This window comes from Pteronotus mesoamericanus, unplaced genomic scaffold, assembly GCF_021234165.1.
Source record: "Pteronotus mesoamericanus isolate MK-2021 breed Mesoamerican mustached bat unplaced genomic scaffold, CSHL_Meso_final scaffold_85, whole genome shotgun sequence".
NCBI lineage: Eukaryota > Metazoa > Chordata > Mammalia > Chiroptera > Mormoopidae > Pteronotus > Pteronotus mesoamericanus.
In genome coordinates, this window is record NW_026555329.1 from 33,729,707 (window position 1) to 33,748,184 (window position 18,478).

General features: G+C 35.0%; 1 protein-coding gene and 1 pseudogene across 1 annotated transcript in view; one reads left to right on the plus strand and one right to left on the minus strand.

Moving 5' to 3' along the window:
• The window catches only part of MAGI2 (membrane associated guanylate kinase, WW and PDZ domain containing 2), a 1,404,484-nt gene that overhangs the window by 932,064 nt on the left and 453,942 nt on the right, over positions 1-18,478 (plus strand). The window contains exons 5-6 of the mRNA XM_054563833.1: positions 1,677-1,887; positions 16,850-16,929. Of these exons, the coding sequence (XP_054419808.1) occupies positions 1,677-1,887; positions 16,850-16,929 (291 nt within the window). The remainder of the gene's footprint in view (positions 1-1,676; positions 1,888-16,849; positions 16,930-18,478) is intronic.
• LOC129062798 (septin-10-like) lies at positions 3,711-5,034 on the minus strand (annotated as a pseudogene).

Below are 18,478 nucleotides of genomic sequence, written 5' to 3' on the forward strand. Positions count from 1 at the left end.
CTTTATTTAGCACATATTACAAATTTCCAGAAATGTGGTCGTCCTCCATTTACACTTAACTCTAGTTATAGGATCTATTTCTTCTTAATTTTTATTTTCTCCAGTTCTTTCCCTATTTTGAGATTTCTACTCTGATTCATCATCATAATATGGTTAGAATGATTCATTAAATGTTGTCCTAATATAGAATACGTGAGTAGTATGCATATCAGAACTTTTGCATATTTAGAAGTGACTTTCTTGCCCTGGCCAGGTACCAGGTAGTGCAGTTGGCTGGAGCACTGTCCCAATATGCCAAGGCTGTAGGTTCATTCTCCGGTCAGGACACATACAAGAAGAAACCAGTGAATGGATAAATGAGTGGAACAACAAACCTATGTCCCTCTCTCTCTCTCTCTCTCTCTCTCTCTCTCTCTCTCTCTCTCATTCTTCTGTCCTTTCTCTAAAATCAATAAATAAAATTTAAAAAAGAATAAAAGTGACTTTCATTTGCCTGGATAGATGAATAATATTTTGGCAGACAAGTTATTAGGTTGCTGTATTTTTTTGCTACTGTTACTACAGATATTACCTTATTATCTTTGAGCTTAGTATGTCACAGATGAAAGGACTGAGGCTCTTGTGTTCCATTTTTCTTTGTAAGTAATTGTGTTTCTTCAGTGTAGAAGCTGCTACAGTTTCTTTTTTTTTAACAGTAGAGTTTGGAAATTTCACTTATGTATATTTAGTGGGCTATGTGCTTCAGTAATCTGTCCTCAGATTCAGTGAACCATTTCAATCTGCAGACTGAAGCATTCCTTCATTATAGCTACATTTTCTACCATTTTTTATTGAGTTATTATTTCTCCCCTGTGTATTAATTCTGAAGTTTGTACTATTTATATGTTGGGACTCTTAGGTCTGTCCTCCAACCCTACTATTATTTCTCTTAAGTAATGTATGCCTTTTAGTTTTCTCTCTCTCTATTAGCTTCCTATTTCTGCTGTAATAAATTACCACAAAGTTAATGGATTAGAACAATGCAAATTTATCATCTTACAGTTCTGTGGATTTGCAGTCTGACCTACATCTTATTGAGCTACAATCAGGGGTGGGTTAGACTTCATTCCTTTCTGGAGGCTCTCATGGAGAATCCTTTCCCTGGTCTTGCCAGCTTCTGAGAGCACCCTCATTATCTTGTCTCGTAGTTGGCTCCCTTCTTCTATCTTCTATTCATTAGTGGCCAAATCTCTCCATAAAATTCCTCTTCTGCTTTCCTCTTACACTTTAAAAAAAATCCTTGTGATTACATTGAGACTACCTGGATAATTACTCTCCTAATCTCAAACTTAACCTTAATTCAATCAGATCTGCAAATCCTCATTTGCCATGTAAGGTAACATTCACATGGCCCAGGGAGTAGGGCATGGACATTCTTAGAGGCCATTATTTTGCCTACCACATCTGTGTCGTGAAATGATGGTCCTCCCATTTAGCAATCAACAACAAATAGTTGAAGGATAGACAAGAATAATGCATGAAAAGGGAACTCAAATAGGCCGTGATAATTTTCAGAGCTGTTTGCAAGTATGCTTTTCCTGTTAGCCTTCACAGACCTTACTCCCTGATGCAGCGTATTCCACACAGTTAGAAGTTGCTATGGCTGGAGTGACAAACATGTCATTGTTCTCTCGTAGAATCCAGTGAACATGAAGACAAGAGTGCAGGTGCCTCAGGGGAGACACCCTCCCAGCCTTATCCTGCACCAGTGTACAGTCAGTCTGAGGAGCTGAAGGAGCAGATGGATGATGCAAAACCAACAAAACCTGAAGAGAATGAGGAATCAGACCCATTGCCTGATAACTGGGAAATGGCCTATACAGAGAAGGGTGAAGTCTACTTCATTGAGTGAGTTCACACATTTCTTTGAACATTGCCACAAATGTCATAGCAGTATATAAATGACATAGCAAATGGAAATGTGGTAAAAATAAAATAATAAATTCTATTGCTTCTGTCATTAGCTTCTTTCTTTGTTAGAGAATAATGGGATAGTTCCTTAAAACAGTTAAGGATCCTAAATTACCCCTATAAATCAAAGGATTTATTAAACAACTTCATTGTAAAATTTGTTACAATTATCGGGATATGCTTACTCTATTCTTCCAAGACATCCGTATAGTCCAAAGGAAATAATCGCACATTTTTAAGTTGGATTACTGAAACTCCCCCTATCATGTTCTGTGATTTAATAGGATGAAGCTATTTAGAGCAAAATGCTTGCTGGTCACAAAAGAAAATATTGTGAGCATTTGATCCTGAGATCAGGTGTCAATAAAATTATTTATTTTTGTATTGTTCATCATACTTATTTTTTAAACTCTCTTGTATTTCTTGCTCTCCATTTTTATGACTTGCCAAGGAAACTACAGTGCTAATCCTGAACCCCCTGGTGATACTTACTCTATCTAATCTTTTCTTTCCTTTGGGGCTTCTTTTCCCAATTTGAAATTTTTTGTTTTTTGTTTTTTTAAATGAAAGGTTTTATTTGCAACTTACACAGCTTCATGAAACAAACAAAAAATGCTCTTCAGAATCTAACATAGACTAAGTTAAACACTGAAAAATATTGGTAATATACCTGTTTTGAAATAATTCAAACATAATTAAATGAACTTTGATAAAATGTTCCTTAAGATGATACTTTGTAAATAGAAAAGTTAATTTATACACATTTTGATAAATATGTAGATATATTTTATTTGTCAAGAATAAATGTCAGCTTTACTTAGAATATTGAAGTACAAAAATAAAAAATTGTATACCTATGACTGTTAAGAAAAGTTAATTGTTCTGAGGATACTACTAAGGCACTGAATTCAACTATCCCTTTTGATATGAATCATCTAAATTTTTATATCTTTAGTATTCAAATGTTCATAGCTATTTTCTTAAGCAATATTTTTAGTAAGATAATTCAATCTGATTATTTTTCCCCTAGAAGACAGAATTCTAAGCAACAGTATATAATACATCCTACAGAACACACTGTGATAACATCCAGGTTCAAAAGTATTTATCACTAGAAAAAGGGTTTATACACCTGGATGCTTTTCTTTGGAACTTATTTTTTTCACCACAATAACACATCAACCACAGAAAGGCATACTGAAGCATGGAAGGCTATCATGTTATATAAAATTTGATACAAAATCTTAGGATCACGTTACCAACTAGATAATTATATCAAAAATTAAAAAGTTCTATAAAACTATTATGAGGTTAGACTTTCAGGTACATAATACATTTTAAAACATAGTCCCCAAATTTTACCTTTAGTATGTATAACAAAAAAGTTCATCTTGGAATATGAATGCAATCAGACAGCAATAACAACATAGAGGAGTTTGGTATTTTCAATGGCACTGACACTGCTCTGTGGTGTAATGCTCTGCAAAGTGACAACAAATTGGTCGCAGGAGCAATGACCTAGATTCCTCACAAACCAGCAATTTAAAAACTTCTAACAGTGAATCTATAAGTTCATCATCTGGTCTGGGCTTATATATTGATCTTATTTATACTTGAGTGTTTTTCCATAAATGGCCACTTATGGAACTGTGGCCGCTTGCCAGATAGAACAAATAAAATAAGCAAGAAAAATCACAGCATACTTCTAACATTTTAATAACTTTGTTTGTGATGACTTTCTGTTATCTGGAACCTTTGTTTTACATAAAATTGGAGTTCTTACAGTCCTTGTCCTTCTTTAGGTTGCTGCCCATCACCATAAAAGTCTGGTTCTGGTATATCTGAGGTAGCTTTCTTTTTAGAGAAAGAGATTATTTCTTCTTCCAAAAGTCTTCTCTTTTCTTCAAGCTTCATTCTCTCTTCTTGATGGGCTCTTGTGAAGTGATCAAATTTGGCCTGTACCTCTCTTTCAGCTTTTTTTAGTATGGCTTCTTTCTCCTTCACTCGCGGCACAAACATCTGCTTCATCTCCTCTTCCTTCCTCTGGAGTTCCCCCTAAAACTCGTGTCTTTTGGTTTCGTAGGTCTCTTGAAGACTGAGCGGCTTACTCTCTGGGCCCACGTCAGTAAAGCCCATTTCCTCTAGTTTGCAGCGCCTGTATAGTTCGTAGTGCCCAGAGCGGGTCTGTTCTCGCAGGTCCTCCATGTTTGTGCAAATGAGCATTTACCGGAGTTTTACAAAGTCACAGTGGTTTTCGTTTTCCACTTGAACAACACCCCAAGGGTACTGGCGAGCTTTGACCATCTTATTTCCAACTTTTATCTCATCCATGCTTCCTACAACAGCAAATGGCAAATGTCCATTCATTGAAGTATTGATTTTAGCAACAGTTTCATCATCTGTTGGGAACTGGTATGTCTGGACGCCATTGCTGACTAGTTCACTCATGAACTTGCTCTTAAACTTCTGTAATTCAGTTTTAGACATTGCATCTGCTTTGGCAATTTCTGGTATAATGTTCACCTTGCTAGCAAGGCTCTTCATGGTTAAGAGATCAAGTGTCTTCAGAGAGTGGCCTGTTGGTGAGATGAAGTAGAGGCACACATGGATACGAGAATCGTGATAGTTAAAGAGAGAACGCTTAATCTTCAGTTCTTCTTGGAGACAGCCCTCAAATTGAGCATCTACATAGTCAGCTATGGGTTGGTAGCTTTCTTTTTTGTTTATTTGGTCACCAAATCCCACTGTGTTCGCAATGGTCAATTTCAATCGAACATTACTTTCTTGGAGTTCATATATCTGAGCTTTAAGTCTAACATGTGGGCAAAAATGTGAGGATTCATGGTCTTCAAAATTAGTATTAAACAATGTATCAATCAGCATTGATTTTCCAATTCCAGTCTCCCTGACACAAACAATATTGAAGCAGAAGCCTTGCTGAATGGATCTGTTGACCAGCTGATCAGGCAAACTCTCAAAACCAACATGGCCACACATAGTCAAAGAATGGATATTTTCTCTTTTTCTCTTTTCATCATCAGATACTTGAGAGGACATACAAGATTTTGTTTCCATGTGAGACTGAAAGAGCGTGGTCTCCTGTGGAGGCACAGACAGAGTGGGCTGGAGACCCTGGGGAGGGACTGGGAATGGAGGCTTTGTGGGGAGAACTGAGAGAGAAGCCAGCGGGATCTCGGTCCTGACTCATCCTCTATGCGGCAGCACCCATCTTCTGAAATTTTCAATATGTTTTATTAATACTGTCTAATTTTTCTTTTATCTCCTAGAAGTACTTTTTAAAAATGAACTGCAAAGTTGAAGATCCTAGCACAAAATTAAATTGTTAATATGCATAAGATAATCACAATGTTCATTAGAAAGAATAAAAGCGAATATTATAAATTAAAAACCAACCCTTAATAAAAATATATAAACTCTGATTATTCAAAAAATATTAAAACTGGATTCTTTTTCCCAACCTGGAATGATTTGTGACTTAGATCTCCATAGGTAGAACTCTGTTGTGAAATTGAAATGTTACCACATGCCAATATTTAATTCTCACATGAAGGTCGAAATTTTGATACATGTGGCTGAGGGAATACATAATCAGGTAATTACTTACTGCTCTGCTTGACTCCCATATGGATGATTTCTGCAGTGTTTTGTGGAATATGAATTACTATCATTCACCTTTTGACAAAACTTACAAATTTGAAAAAACTAAGAATCTCTTATATTATGTCTTTGCTATAATAAATAACCCAAAGACAGTTTTTATCAATTAAGTGGAAAAGAGAAAGTAGTATAGAATTTTTTAAATGCACAAAAGTATTTATATGCAAAACCATAATTTTGTTACTGATAAGCACAACGTGGAACTCTTGTAGACCAGTTGTGAAATATAACCCTTAGATGTGAGGTCACACATTTATGTTCAGAACAACTGATGTTTAGAACAAGGAGACTGATGATATCACATTTTTAATATAATACGAGGACAGTAAGGCTATGTGGAAATAATAAAAGAAAACCAACATAAGTCAAAAGAACTGTTTTCTTATGATGTTTCCAGTAATGCAGTTATAAAATCTTCTCTCTTTGGGACTATAAATAAACTTTTTTTTTCTTTTAATAGGGTCAAGTTTGAGGATTGTAGACAAAGGGATTTTGGAAGACAGAATTTGTGCTAATGGTATATAATAAATAATTAGACTTTATCAGGACTTGGGAGAATCTACCAACATTATTCTGTTAATATACTAGTCAGTCATCTAGTGTCAGAATTCAAAGACTCAAAAGATTTAGTTTCTGCTTTCAAATTTATTGTCAAGTTGGGGAACAGAAACAAATAGTTATAAAGTATTAGTAAACAATCTCTGAGTTTTGTGATAACTATTCAGGGAAGGATATGCTTAGCACAGATTTACGTAGTAAAAGGAGGCATCGTAGATAAAGTGCAATAACATAGACTGGAAAACTCGGTAATACGTAGATAGATCATTCCACATATGAGAACTGTTATTACAAAAACCCAGTCCTTGTGTGTATTAGAAATAATTAGACCTTACTAGGGGGTAGGTTTAGTTGGTGAATCCTGTGAAATGATTGCTTAGTTTTCATTTTGCTAGATCAGCGGTGTTTTTGAAAGACAAGCAGAGGGTTTTTTCTGTTTTTTTATATTCTTTGTGTTACTGCAGGGAAGGATGAACGTATAGTATTAGGAGCAGAGATGGGTTGATTTGGACAATTAAGACAAAAGAAGGAAAAATTTTATTTGTAGTGAGAAAGCTGATGCTGACGGGGACTCATTCAGAGGAGAATGCCGAAGCCTGGAGTTAAGGCTGAAGTGAGTGTGATGAGAAGATGATCAATATAGCGGGCAGGAGCGAACGGCCTGCTTGAAAGGTTATTTCACAGAATGGAGGCATCCGCCACCTCCCCCCTCATCCTGGACCAGTTTGAGCTCCATCTTTCTTTGCTTCCTGAAGTTTACTTTGAATCTCAAGACTCAGTGTGATGAGCCGAAGTATCACAGAGCAGGGAGGGATCGGCGTCTTATTCATCTGGTCCCTGCCTGTTTTCACTCTGCTTTACTTTCCCCCCAGTTTTCACTGATATTTCTCCTGACTGCTTACGCTGTTTGCTCTGGAATGCCCCTTCCCTTCCTAAGTACATTTGACAAAATCAACATTCTGACCCACTGTCGTTGATCTGTGGGTACCTTTACTATAGATATCACAATGAATTTTATGTGAATGAACTCTATATGATGAAAGCCCCTTGGTATAATCTGATGGAGCAGGAGAGGGAGCATAGTGAGGCCAAAAGGACTTTCTTAGGGACTAAGCCATGATGTGTCCCAGAATTTATGGTCAAGAAACTTTAAAACAAATGCTATTTATAATATAAATGTTTACAGTCCCGAGACAAAGTCATGGTAAAGAAAGAAGATAAAGAAAGGTAGAGTAAGTTAAGAGGAAGGTCAAACAGACAGAAGGAAAGATAGAAAAGAAAAATTAGATTTGTGAGGTAAGGAGAGCTGACATGAGTGAAAACTTTCCTCTGGTACAAATATTGAGAGAGTCTTAGAGTGAAAGAAGTCTCCCCTCATAAGTAACATTCCTTCATTACACTTTACTGAAATGAAGTTCGTAATAAAATAGAAAATAAAAAAAGAGAAAGATCCTGTGGTTCTTTGTATAAAATTTCTGTAAATATAATTTATTTCTGAGTAGAAGAGGGGAGCTCTACCTATGCCAAAAGGTTAACTTAAATATGTATTTAAAAATGCATATTGGATAGTGAATTGAGATAACAAGGAATTTCATTGTTTTTTCTATGCAATGTATAAAAATAGTTATTGACTCAATACTGCAAAATAATTCATATTTCTAAGTACTGTACAAGTTCTGCCTTTACAAAAGGAAGATTTTTTTCATTGTTCTCAATACTGAACACATGGGTCAAATACATGCTCTTCAGAGCTGCTTCCTTTGGTGAATGATATAAATACTTTTATCCTTTACAATGATATTTAAAGGGAAAAAAGTGCATACTTCAGAAAGTATTTTTAAATAACAGAATTTTAACTTGTGAGAGAATGTACTCTTCCAAACACATTTTAAAGCATTAGTAATGTTTTATATTTAACAATTTTCAAGACTTTCAAATGCATGTTATTTTAAACCAGTAGTTTTCTTAACTTATAACATCATCCTCATTAATATTATCTTCTAATATATACAATATATATTAATTGTAAAATTAAATTATAATAATAGCACATACAAAATGCCTACTTTGTTTACACTGTGTTCAGGTTATCCTAACAATAATAGCTAATATGTTAAGCATTTACATTGTGCTCATTTAATTCTCAGGTTAAGAAACAGGCTTACAGAGGTGACTTGTTCCTAGTCATATATCCAAGAATTGACAAAACTAGCATGCTTTAATTCCATTTATTTAACAGATATTTATAGGGTATATACTATGTGCTAGGACTCATTTTAAATCCTGGAAATACAGTAGTCAACATCTCTGACAAGATTTGTACCTTTCATGGGATGTAGTCCACCCCCAGCATCCTTGCATTTAACCATTTCGCTGTGGTGACTACTTTGCATATGTTATATTATAACTACCCTATAAACATTTGATGGAACTCCCATTCTATACATGAGGTACCTTTGGACAAATTGAAATTCCCAGTTTCATAGTTCTATCATTCTGCAAAACCATTGCTATTATCCCATATTACCTCTAATATAAAAACAAACAATAGCTGAAATAAAAGTAAACTTTTATATTACAATTATATCTGTTTTATAAGTTTCTTGGCCAGAAATTCAATACCCAAGAGGCTAAATGTTTCATAAAACAGAATTGCCACAGGGTTAATCTGGATTGACAGGCTTTGGGAATCCCATTAAATTACTTCTTTGTTTGCTAGTCAGTTTAGTTAGTGACATAAAAGAGAATGCTATTACTTTGGCAAAAAAAACAAAAAACAATGACAACAAGAACCTATTTGTTTACTACCATCTTCTTGAATGGCAGTGAATGCTATTCCATCTTAAATAATAGATTTTTAAAAGTAGACTTTTGAAACTGAAAATTACATCTGAGAATAATGTCATGGCAGCACATGGTTTTGAAAATCTTCAGGGCTGAATTTGCTTTTAAATTCTAACAAGATACACAATTTTCTGTTTCTCCATGTATTGCTATTTCTGTATCTCCTTAAGTTTTAAGTGACCATGAATTACCACTTTAAACATTTTAAAATTTCATTTATTAAATAGAAAACAAAATGTGAACTTTATTTTCAAGAAAAGTACAATCATTTTTTTTTGGTAAGAAACAACACCCGCATAATGCTTTCTCATGTTAGGTTTGTCATATCCCTATCAATCACAGAATCTGGATATATGAATACTTCTTCCTTTTTTTTTTCTTATGACTGCACAAGATTTTGGTACAATTCCCGGAAGGAAATAGTGTCTTAGGCAAAACAGTATGCAACACACACCCACAATATCAAAAACAATATTTATAACAAAACTTCCTTTAAAAAAGTTTCCTGGACATGTGAAAGATAATATGAGGGCAAATTCAAATATTTATATGGTCAACAAAAGTTTAGGAATATTACTTAAGAAACATACAACAAAAGGTCATTGACAATAACGTTTTATGCGGATTACCAATGTATGCAGAGAAAAAAGATTAGTAAAACTATGAAAGCATGTAGTCTTGAATGAAAAAGCATCAAGAGAAAGTCTGCTGAAAAGATGGTATAACCACCCTGAGGATTTCTTTTGACTAAGGTCTGAAATATAATCAATTTATAAACCTTTATAAATAATAAATATTTATTTTTAAAATTACATAAAATATAGTGAATAATCTCTGTGTTATTGCTGTCCCTAAGTTTATATGACTACTCCTGTTAGCATAGGTAGCTAGATATTAATAAGAAAGGGAGCATAGGGAATCAAACATTAATCGTAATAAACTGGGAAGCTGAATCAGTTATTAAGATAGCGTTTCATTAAGCTTACTAGGAGGTTATAGCATTTACAGACTAATTCACACACTCCAAGGGACTGCTGCCAAGAAGATTTAACCCTCTAACCAGACAAGAAAACCTCTCCAGGGGTTCTGCCAGTCTACTACTAGATTATCAGTGCGGGGAGGAGGGGAAAATCATTTGCTGGGCATATGCACAGTAGAAACCAGATGAAGTAACAGAACTTTTTGACATGCGCAATAGAAGTCAAGATGGCGATCATGGAGAACTATCAGTCTCACCTACAGAAAGAAAGGATTGGCTAGGGCAAGCCCATGAAAGCTTGAGAAGTTGATTGGTAATTGTGAAAAAGTGTCTGGTCATTCTTAAACCTGAGATAATATAATCCCAGGGAACAAAGCCTTTCTCTCTCATGTCCACATACTCACCCCATTCATTCACATGTTCTCTCCATGGCAGCTATGTGGGTCTAACAGCCACCTGGGGCCAGAGCAGATTGTGTGGGCTCCAATGGACTAAGCTTTGATATGAAGCAAAAACTCTAGATACTGGCCCTTTTTTGGCCTTGATGAAAACAAGATTGGAATTTTTCTTTGGTGCAAGGGACAGAGGGACATTGGAAACCCAGGAGCAGCCTTCTATTTCCACCCAAATAAATCTTGCCACTCCACAGTCTTCTGTGTGTGGGTTTGTGGAATGCTTTCCTCATGATCCTGTAAAAGCACACAGTCTCCACCGGCTGCACTACGATTGCAACTTTAACATTGACACACATCTTGAATTGCTCAAGAGATTCTAAAATATCTACCTGGATTTTGTTTAGTGTGTTCAAAAGATTATGCTTCACGGAGTCAAATATCATTGACTTCAATCTCTTATTATTCTTCTGGATGAATATATAGTTTATCAACTAAATATTGAGACTTAGAACTGACTTTTTAGTGGGACTTTTAAAATTCAATGTATTTGTCATTGTGTTTAGTCTGTTAATCTTTTTAGAGTAAATAGAGCAAAGCAAAGGAGTATATTTGATAGCACTAATAAAACTGCAGTTGATGAAATATTCAATATTTGTGTAGTAATGAAAACATTTTTTTTGGTCTGAGTAGCAATACAAAGGTAGGAAAGAAGAGAGCTAAAGGAAATATGCAGAAAAAAAGAAGGAAAAGAGACATGTCTCAAAATTTGATTTGAATTGGGTCAACCTTGAGGATCCACCTAAGTAACTGTTAAGCAGTATGTACCCTGACTGGAAAAACAGAGTAAATGAGAAGAGAATGAAATGGAGTATAGAATGTGGCATGATCTATGTGAAAATGGTAGTTTTAATCCTCATAAGTACTTGACCCATTTGATAGCATTTTATTAACTTAATTCTTTAGTATAGTTTCTAAGGCATAATATTTATACATAGATTATATAAATCAAGATTTTTCAGACTTAGTTATGAAAAAATATTCGTATTTGAATGAAGAAAATTTGATTTGAGTATGATTTGAATAGAGAAGTTAAATTTATAAGGAGAAAAATGTTTCCAGTGATATTGTTAGCATAGGTAGTTAGCTTGTTTTTAATAAGGAAGGGCTTAGCTAATTATTAATAAGGAAAAGAACAAAGGGAAACAAATATTAATCTTAAACTGGGAATCCTAATCAGATATTAAGACAGCAATCCATTAAGCTTACTCAGAAGCTATAGCATTTATGGACTCATTCACACACTCCAGGGAACTATTGCCGAGGGGATTTAATCTTTGGAGAGGACAGGAAATCTCCCAAGGGCTGCTGCCAGCCCAGTACTGGATTATGGGAGGAAAAAAGAGGGAAAAATTCCTCTTCTGGACACATGTGCAGTAGAAACCAGATGAAGTAACCAGAACTTTTTGACATGGACAATAGAAGTCAAGATGGAACAGGGAAGTGTTCCTACTTTTGGAGCCAAAATGACAACATACAGGGGTAGAGCCTAGCCTGGGAAAAACTGGAAAGGTAATTGGGTTAGAGAAAGGGCACAGGATGCCAGTATGTCAGATGGAGGGCCTCACTCAAGCCCAGGAAGAACGAGAAAGTTGGATTTGATGGTTTGAATGGCACCTTGATCATTACCAGGAACCAAGAAAATATATGGAGGATTACCAAAAGCTTCGAGGCAGCTGCTGCTAGAGCCTGCCCACCCTCTATGTCCCCACGGGTGTATTATTTCCCTTAACCTGCATAAAATCTTGCCACCACATTTAAACTTCTTCTCCACACTGCAAAAGAACTCATTTTCATGTGTAATGTATTATTTGTGCCTCCTCAGTTACAATGTTCTCTCTTTCAAGTCTATGTATGTGCAATTTAATACAATACCTACTAAGTAGAGGACATTTAACGCAAAGGAATTTCATTTAGTTATTCCTATCCTCAAATAGGACATAATGGTTTCTGTTTCTAAACCGTTGGCAAAAGAAATAAGAGATCTTTGATTACCCTTTGAAGTTGTGAAATAAAGCACCTCAATATAAAAAGAGAAGTGTTAAGTTTATGCCTCTGGTTTCAGATCATAAATACTTTGGACTTGGGAATGACATATATCTGGATTTAATGCCAATATGGGGGCTAAAAAGATATTAATACTTTTCCCCCTTCCTTCTGAGTTCTTCTGGCTGGAGTAATAATCAAATCAACAGAGACAGATTAATGGGGAATTCTCAAAGGCATGAAAGTTCCAAAGGCAGTGAAGCAACATTGGGTATATAAGACATTGCGGGCAAAGGTGAAAGGGGGCACCAGAGTTTTAGATTTCAGAAGTGAGAATGGGTGATTGCTGGTAGTTGAGGAAGAGAGAAATATACCTGGCAAGCAAATCCTTTTAGGTAACTCAGAAACAATGGGAGGGAACACAGGGGGTATCTTGTTAACAGGCACCTGCCTGAAACCCTCTTGTTTGTCATAATTAATTCAAATTAGGTTAATGAAATATCCTAAGCTCTCTTTCCTGAAGCAGGTTTCCCTCTCTGAATCTGTTGGGCAGGAAGGGGGAGGGTCAAAGGTTCCCTCTGAGTCTTGTTTCTTGATAAACAGTTTAAAATCAAAGTCTCCAAAGGGCAGCTTCAGGGTGGCAGATTTGGGGTTCCTTTGCATAGCTCTTTCATGTCCGCACACTACCTGTGTAATCTTAGGCACATTGCCTAGCTTCTCTCAACCTTTGTTCCTCTATCTGTAAAATAGAGTTAAAAATATGTAGCCCCAATCACAATAAAGAGATGTGCGTGTAAGTTCTAGTGCAGCCCCTGACGAAGTAGACAATTAGGACATTCATCCGACAGTGAGAGTAACTTTGCAATGGTGTGCCATCATGTCAGCAGTATTTCCTGTGAAGTGAAGCATTTCCTATGTGATTAGAATGTTTCCTCAGAAGACGTTATCATTTAACCAGCTTCTTTTGACTGTTTGGAAAAGGTTAAACTTACAAAATACACACAAATTCCTGATTCATTGTTAAGTCAGCCTATCACATGTCTGCAAGGACATTCCAATATGAATTTAAACTAGAATTTCTGAGTGGGACAAAATTTAACTTCTTGTTTGTTCCAGTCCTTCAGATAGACTCAGAATAGACTTAACATTAGAGTTTGGGCAAACCATTTTATTAAAGATTTTCATCAGGACTTTTAATAGCACACTGATTAAACTAGATTAGCTGCCAACTTTACTTGATTTCACTTTTCATTAACTTGATCCATAGAAATACAGAGTAGTATATTATTATGATTCAAAATTTTTAGAATGTGTTTGTTCCATTCCCCAGCTATAAAAAGAAATATTCATTTGCAAATGCAGGAGATACCTGTTCATGTGTGTCTATTAAAGAAACTAGTATTTAAATATAAGTTTTTGTAACATTAGCATCTTACCTTCCTGTCATTTGTGCTACATATAACTTGGATAGATACAAAAAAAAAGAAAGAAGAAGAAGAAGAAAGAGAGAAAGAAAGAAAGAAAGAAACAACTGTTGTCCTACTTCTGACTCTATTCAAGCAATAAAAATGAAAGGAAAATCACAACTTCAAATCTCAAAAAAGGTAGTATGCAGATTGTGAAAAATCCCTCAGTGCTCTCATCTTTGTACACAGTTTTATGCCCAATGTTTTATCCTATTTTCAAAAGGAATTGTTCGCATTAAAAATATATAATTTAAAGGAAGTGGGAAATCCACTTGGTCCGTTGCCTCCCAAATGCATTAAAAATATCCCTTTTGCAAGGCACATTGAAGAAGCCTGTAAATTATAAGGCTGGTGAAAACCACTATTGAAAAATACTGTGCTATATCTTCATGATGTTTAAAACAATTATTGGAGGTAACTACTACCCACATTCCTTTCAGAATCATTTCAGAGGATCAGCTAAAAATGCTATTAACTCTAAGAGACTCAGTCTGTCAGAATGTATTAAAGTGACATACCATTAACGCTAGTTCAACCTAAAAAAATCATCCTGTAGTGAAATGCTTTATATAAACTCAGGAAAGATAGGAAATTCACAGTTCTCTTCTACATTAGCCAGTATGTGAGACCCATGGTATTATGATATAGAAGTGGTAATTTGACTCCCTGAAGCGGCTTAGTAATGGCCCTTTAATACTTATACATAGATGTGTTTGCTTTTGTGAGTATGTCTTAGAGACCTAGAGATGACATTTCTCCAAAATGGAGGAAGTAATTGGAAGAAGATATGAATAGAAAGGAGGGAAATTTCTTTTCCCAACGTTTCTTATAGCACACAAAAGTATAGACTGTAACACACACACACACACACACACACACACACACACACACACACACACACATTGAACTGAGCCATGTCTATAAAGATCATTTTTAAAGGAAATTCTTTTTTCAAAATAGGAGCATCAAGCACTGAACTCAGTACTAGTATCCTCTTACTCAGGATAGTCATAACCTCCATTCAGTTCAGAGGAAAAGCCTAGATGATATTGACATGACTACAGAGGAAGACCAGAATGAGATCAAAGTGTCCAGGACACTTTGCATCCTTCTGAAACCTGATAATGCAACACCTTCAGACTTTACAAAGGTCAAGTTGGGGGAAAAAATAAAAGTTAGCATACTCTCTTAATGTTTTATAATTTGACCAAATTCACAGCCTTTATCTGATCATATTATTTGAACCCTGCTCAGAGGCATAGATCATTGAGGAGTTCCTAAGTAAAGAAAGTAATGCGGAGTTTTCTCTTTATCACACATGAAAGTCAGAAATAAAAGGGAATATTCCTCTGGAGCAAAGACTTCATGACCCAAGGGCCCTAATACCCCAGTTATCAAATTAGAGATGGCCCTACATGCAAGCAGAGACAGGATGATCATCCAGAAAAAAATGTCATTTAAAGAGTGCTTTAACACCTTGGAATTGCTTCCCCACTGCCCATCTTGATTCCATCTTTCCTCCTTCCTGTCTTGAAATTCCCTTCTTTGGGTGTACACTTTGTCTCTAAAAGGTTGCTATTAAATATGCTGTCTGGAATACTTTTCTGACCTTAGCCTTCACAGAAGATTGGTACATCAAATCATATAGCTACACTTGTGGCTCTGATAAGATAAAACATAGTTAAATTTCATTGAAGGAAGAGAAAATACATGTGAAATTGATATTGTTATCATTTTGACTTTCTTAAAATTTTGTACAACTATCTGTATTATCTAGCTTTAATTTATGTTTCTAACCTATTTTTTTCTACCCTTCCTTTTCATGTTCTATTCATTGGCATTCTAACTCTTCCTTGTATAAACCTGACACTTTTCCACACCTGTAACTTTGCTCATTCTCTTCCTGAAGCACTCACAAATGTCACATCCTTGATAATTTGTCCTTTGGTAGATGAGACCACTTGAGACTGGTATACACTTTAAAGATTTTAAGCTTCAATGAGCAGTTATGAGTCACTGAGTAGTACTAAAATTGTAATGTGCATAAGAATCACCTTGCCAATAATGGAGATTTTGTGGACCCATCCCCAAAGATTCTGCTTTAGTAGTTCGGTAACAACCCAGCACATGTAATGTTAATAAGTCCACCAGCTGATTCTAAAACAGGTGAGTCCAGTACCTCTTTGGAAAAAAACAAAAACAAACAAAAAAACTGCTCTAAGAACATCTCCCCTTGCTTTTAAATTTCTAGTAAAAGACATTCTAGAAAAACATTTTTCAAAATAAAAATATCATCATAATTAATATTAAATCTCAGAAATTCCATTTCAGGAATATTAGATTACAGACAGGCTTACCTCAATTGCCCTAACTATATTGAAAGTATTTAGATGGAAGATAGCTAAATGTGAGTTAATGAAATTGCTATTATTAATCACTTTTTGAGAACATGTAGGAATCCTAAGAACATGATATAATTTGCATCACTATTGTATAGCTTCTGCCAGCTCTGTAGTTAAAGTGTAACAAAACAACTCTATGGAAAGGGCAGGTTTACGATGGAAATAATTCTTCTGCAAAACTCAGGAAACAGTATCAGAGCCTGCGAACTGTGCTCTTCCAACTGGAGAATCCTGTATTTGTAATAAATTCCTTTTGCTCTGGATGAGTTCTGCATTTTCAATGAGGTTAACTTGGCAACATTCTAGTTGATTTTAATAAAAATAGCTGCTTTGAGGACAGGGAGCTGAGGTTGCCAAATTTACAGCTGCCTTGCACAATTACTCTTACACCTCCTTCAGGGCTACTTAGAACCAGTAAGCAAATTAAGTGTATCGATTGCAATTTTGTTGGACTAACCCCCCTTTTTTTTCTTAGGGAATAAACTTGATTCCTTTCAGTATGTGTCTGTTCAGAGTGATCTCTTTTCTTTTCAGCCATAACACAAAGACAACATCATGGCTGGATCCACGACTTGCGAAAAAGGCTAAACCTCCAGAAGAGTGCAAAGAAAATGGTAGGTTATTAAGTTTTTATGGTGTTTCAAAATTGCACTTCAAGAATGTTTGTGTTTCTTAAAAGAGGGTCTCGCCTAAAGAAGCAAGAATCTAGTTGAAACAGTTTTAAAGATGTAATATTAGATGCTCAGAGAGAAGGGAGAATTAACTCGGCATCTCAGCATTGCCATGTGGTTTTCCCTTTTCTCTCTGAGGAAGCTGTGCGGGGTCTCACGTCGCTGTCATTGCTGTTGGTTCCGTCTGACTCCTGGCCTTGATGTTCCACCACCTACTAAGGGCTTTTTGTTTGCAGTATGTCTGTCTGAGTGCTCTAATCTTTTCATTGGAATTAATTATGATATATATAGAAATAGTATGAAACTATAAATAATATTTGATTTTTGATAGTATTCTGGTAGTTATTAAAGAATTGGTGATATGAAGATCTACACATAAAGCTACTTTCGTTTAACCAGACATTTAAATAAAATAATTAGTGTCATGAATGTGCTGGGTTATCCTTACTACTTTCCAGGTCCCATTCATTTGCTTAAAAATCGACTTGTCATGTATGTGAAGAATTTTTTTAAACAATGTTGAGGATTAAATTAATATAAACCTTGAATTCTAATTAGGAAATTATATAGATGAAGTCTGTTACTGAAGATACTTATAATTTTTTTAAATATAGAGTTTAATGATAAAAGAGTACTTATAACTTATCTAAAATTATAAATGTAATAGTCTCTTAATGATTTACTACTTGACCACATTCACAGCCTTTATCTGATCAACTTATTAGAAGCCTATTCAGAGGTATCTACTATTGAAGAATTCTTAAAAGTTAAAAAGAAGATGAGGGGTATTTAAACTTTTTTTAAAGTCTTTTAAAAATTAAATTTTTAAAAAAGTCTTTAATTACAAAGTCCTTTTGTTTTAACAGCAATTCTGGCTTTGTCAAGTAGTATCTAGAATATATTATTTATTCCTGTGTTATCAGGGAACTGTTCACAAACTAGTTATATTAATAAGTTAAATTTTTTAAATGGGAGTATACAATTTATATGTACATATTTGAACGCATATGTATCCAGTTTTTAAATGCTATCTACCTTTAAGTTTATATTCATAACTATATCTTTGTGCCTTCCCTATAATATTGCAACTGTATGTGCTTGAATTCCATAAAGTTATTATGTGGCCTGGACTTTTGAGCACAATTAGGTACATCTTTGACAATATTGAGATGTGTTGCAAATTATGATAGGTTATAAATGAATGACCTGATCTGTTATATATGCGAATTACAATTTACTTGTGCCACAGATGTAAAACCTTAGTATATACTAATTAAAAGAAATTTAATGATTTTGCAGTTCTGTGACATTTTAAACTTCTCAACTGTCTTGTTCCTTTGAGTTGTTCTTTTTATTATAAAATCCTATTAAAGTCAAATTTTTAAATTCTGGGAGAGATGTAGGCATAACATTGCATAATTACAATATTTCAGTGTGATCAGTTTTTCCTATATCTGCACTTGTCTATCTTCTCAAGATAGTAGATGCCTCA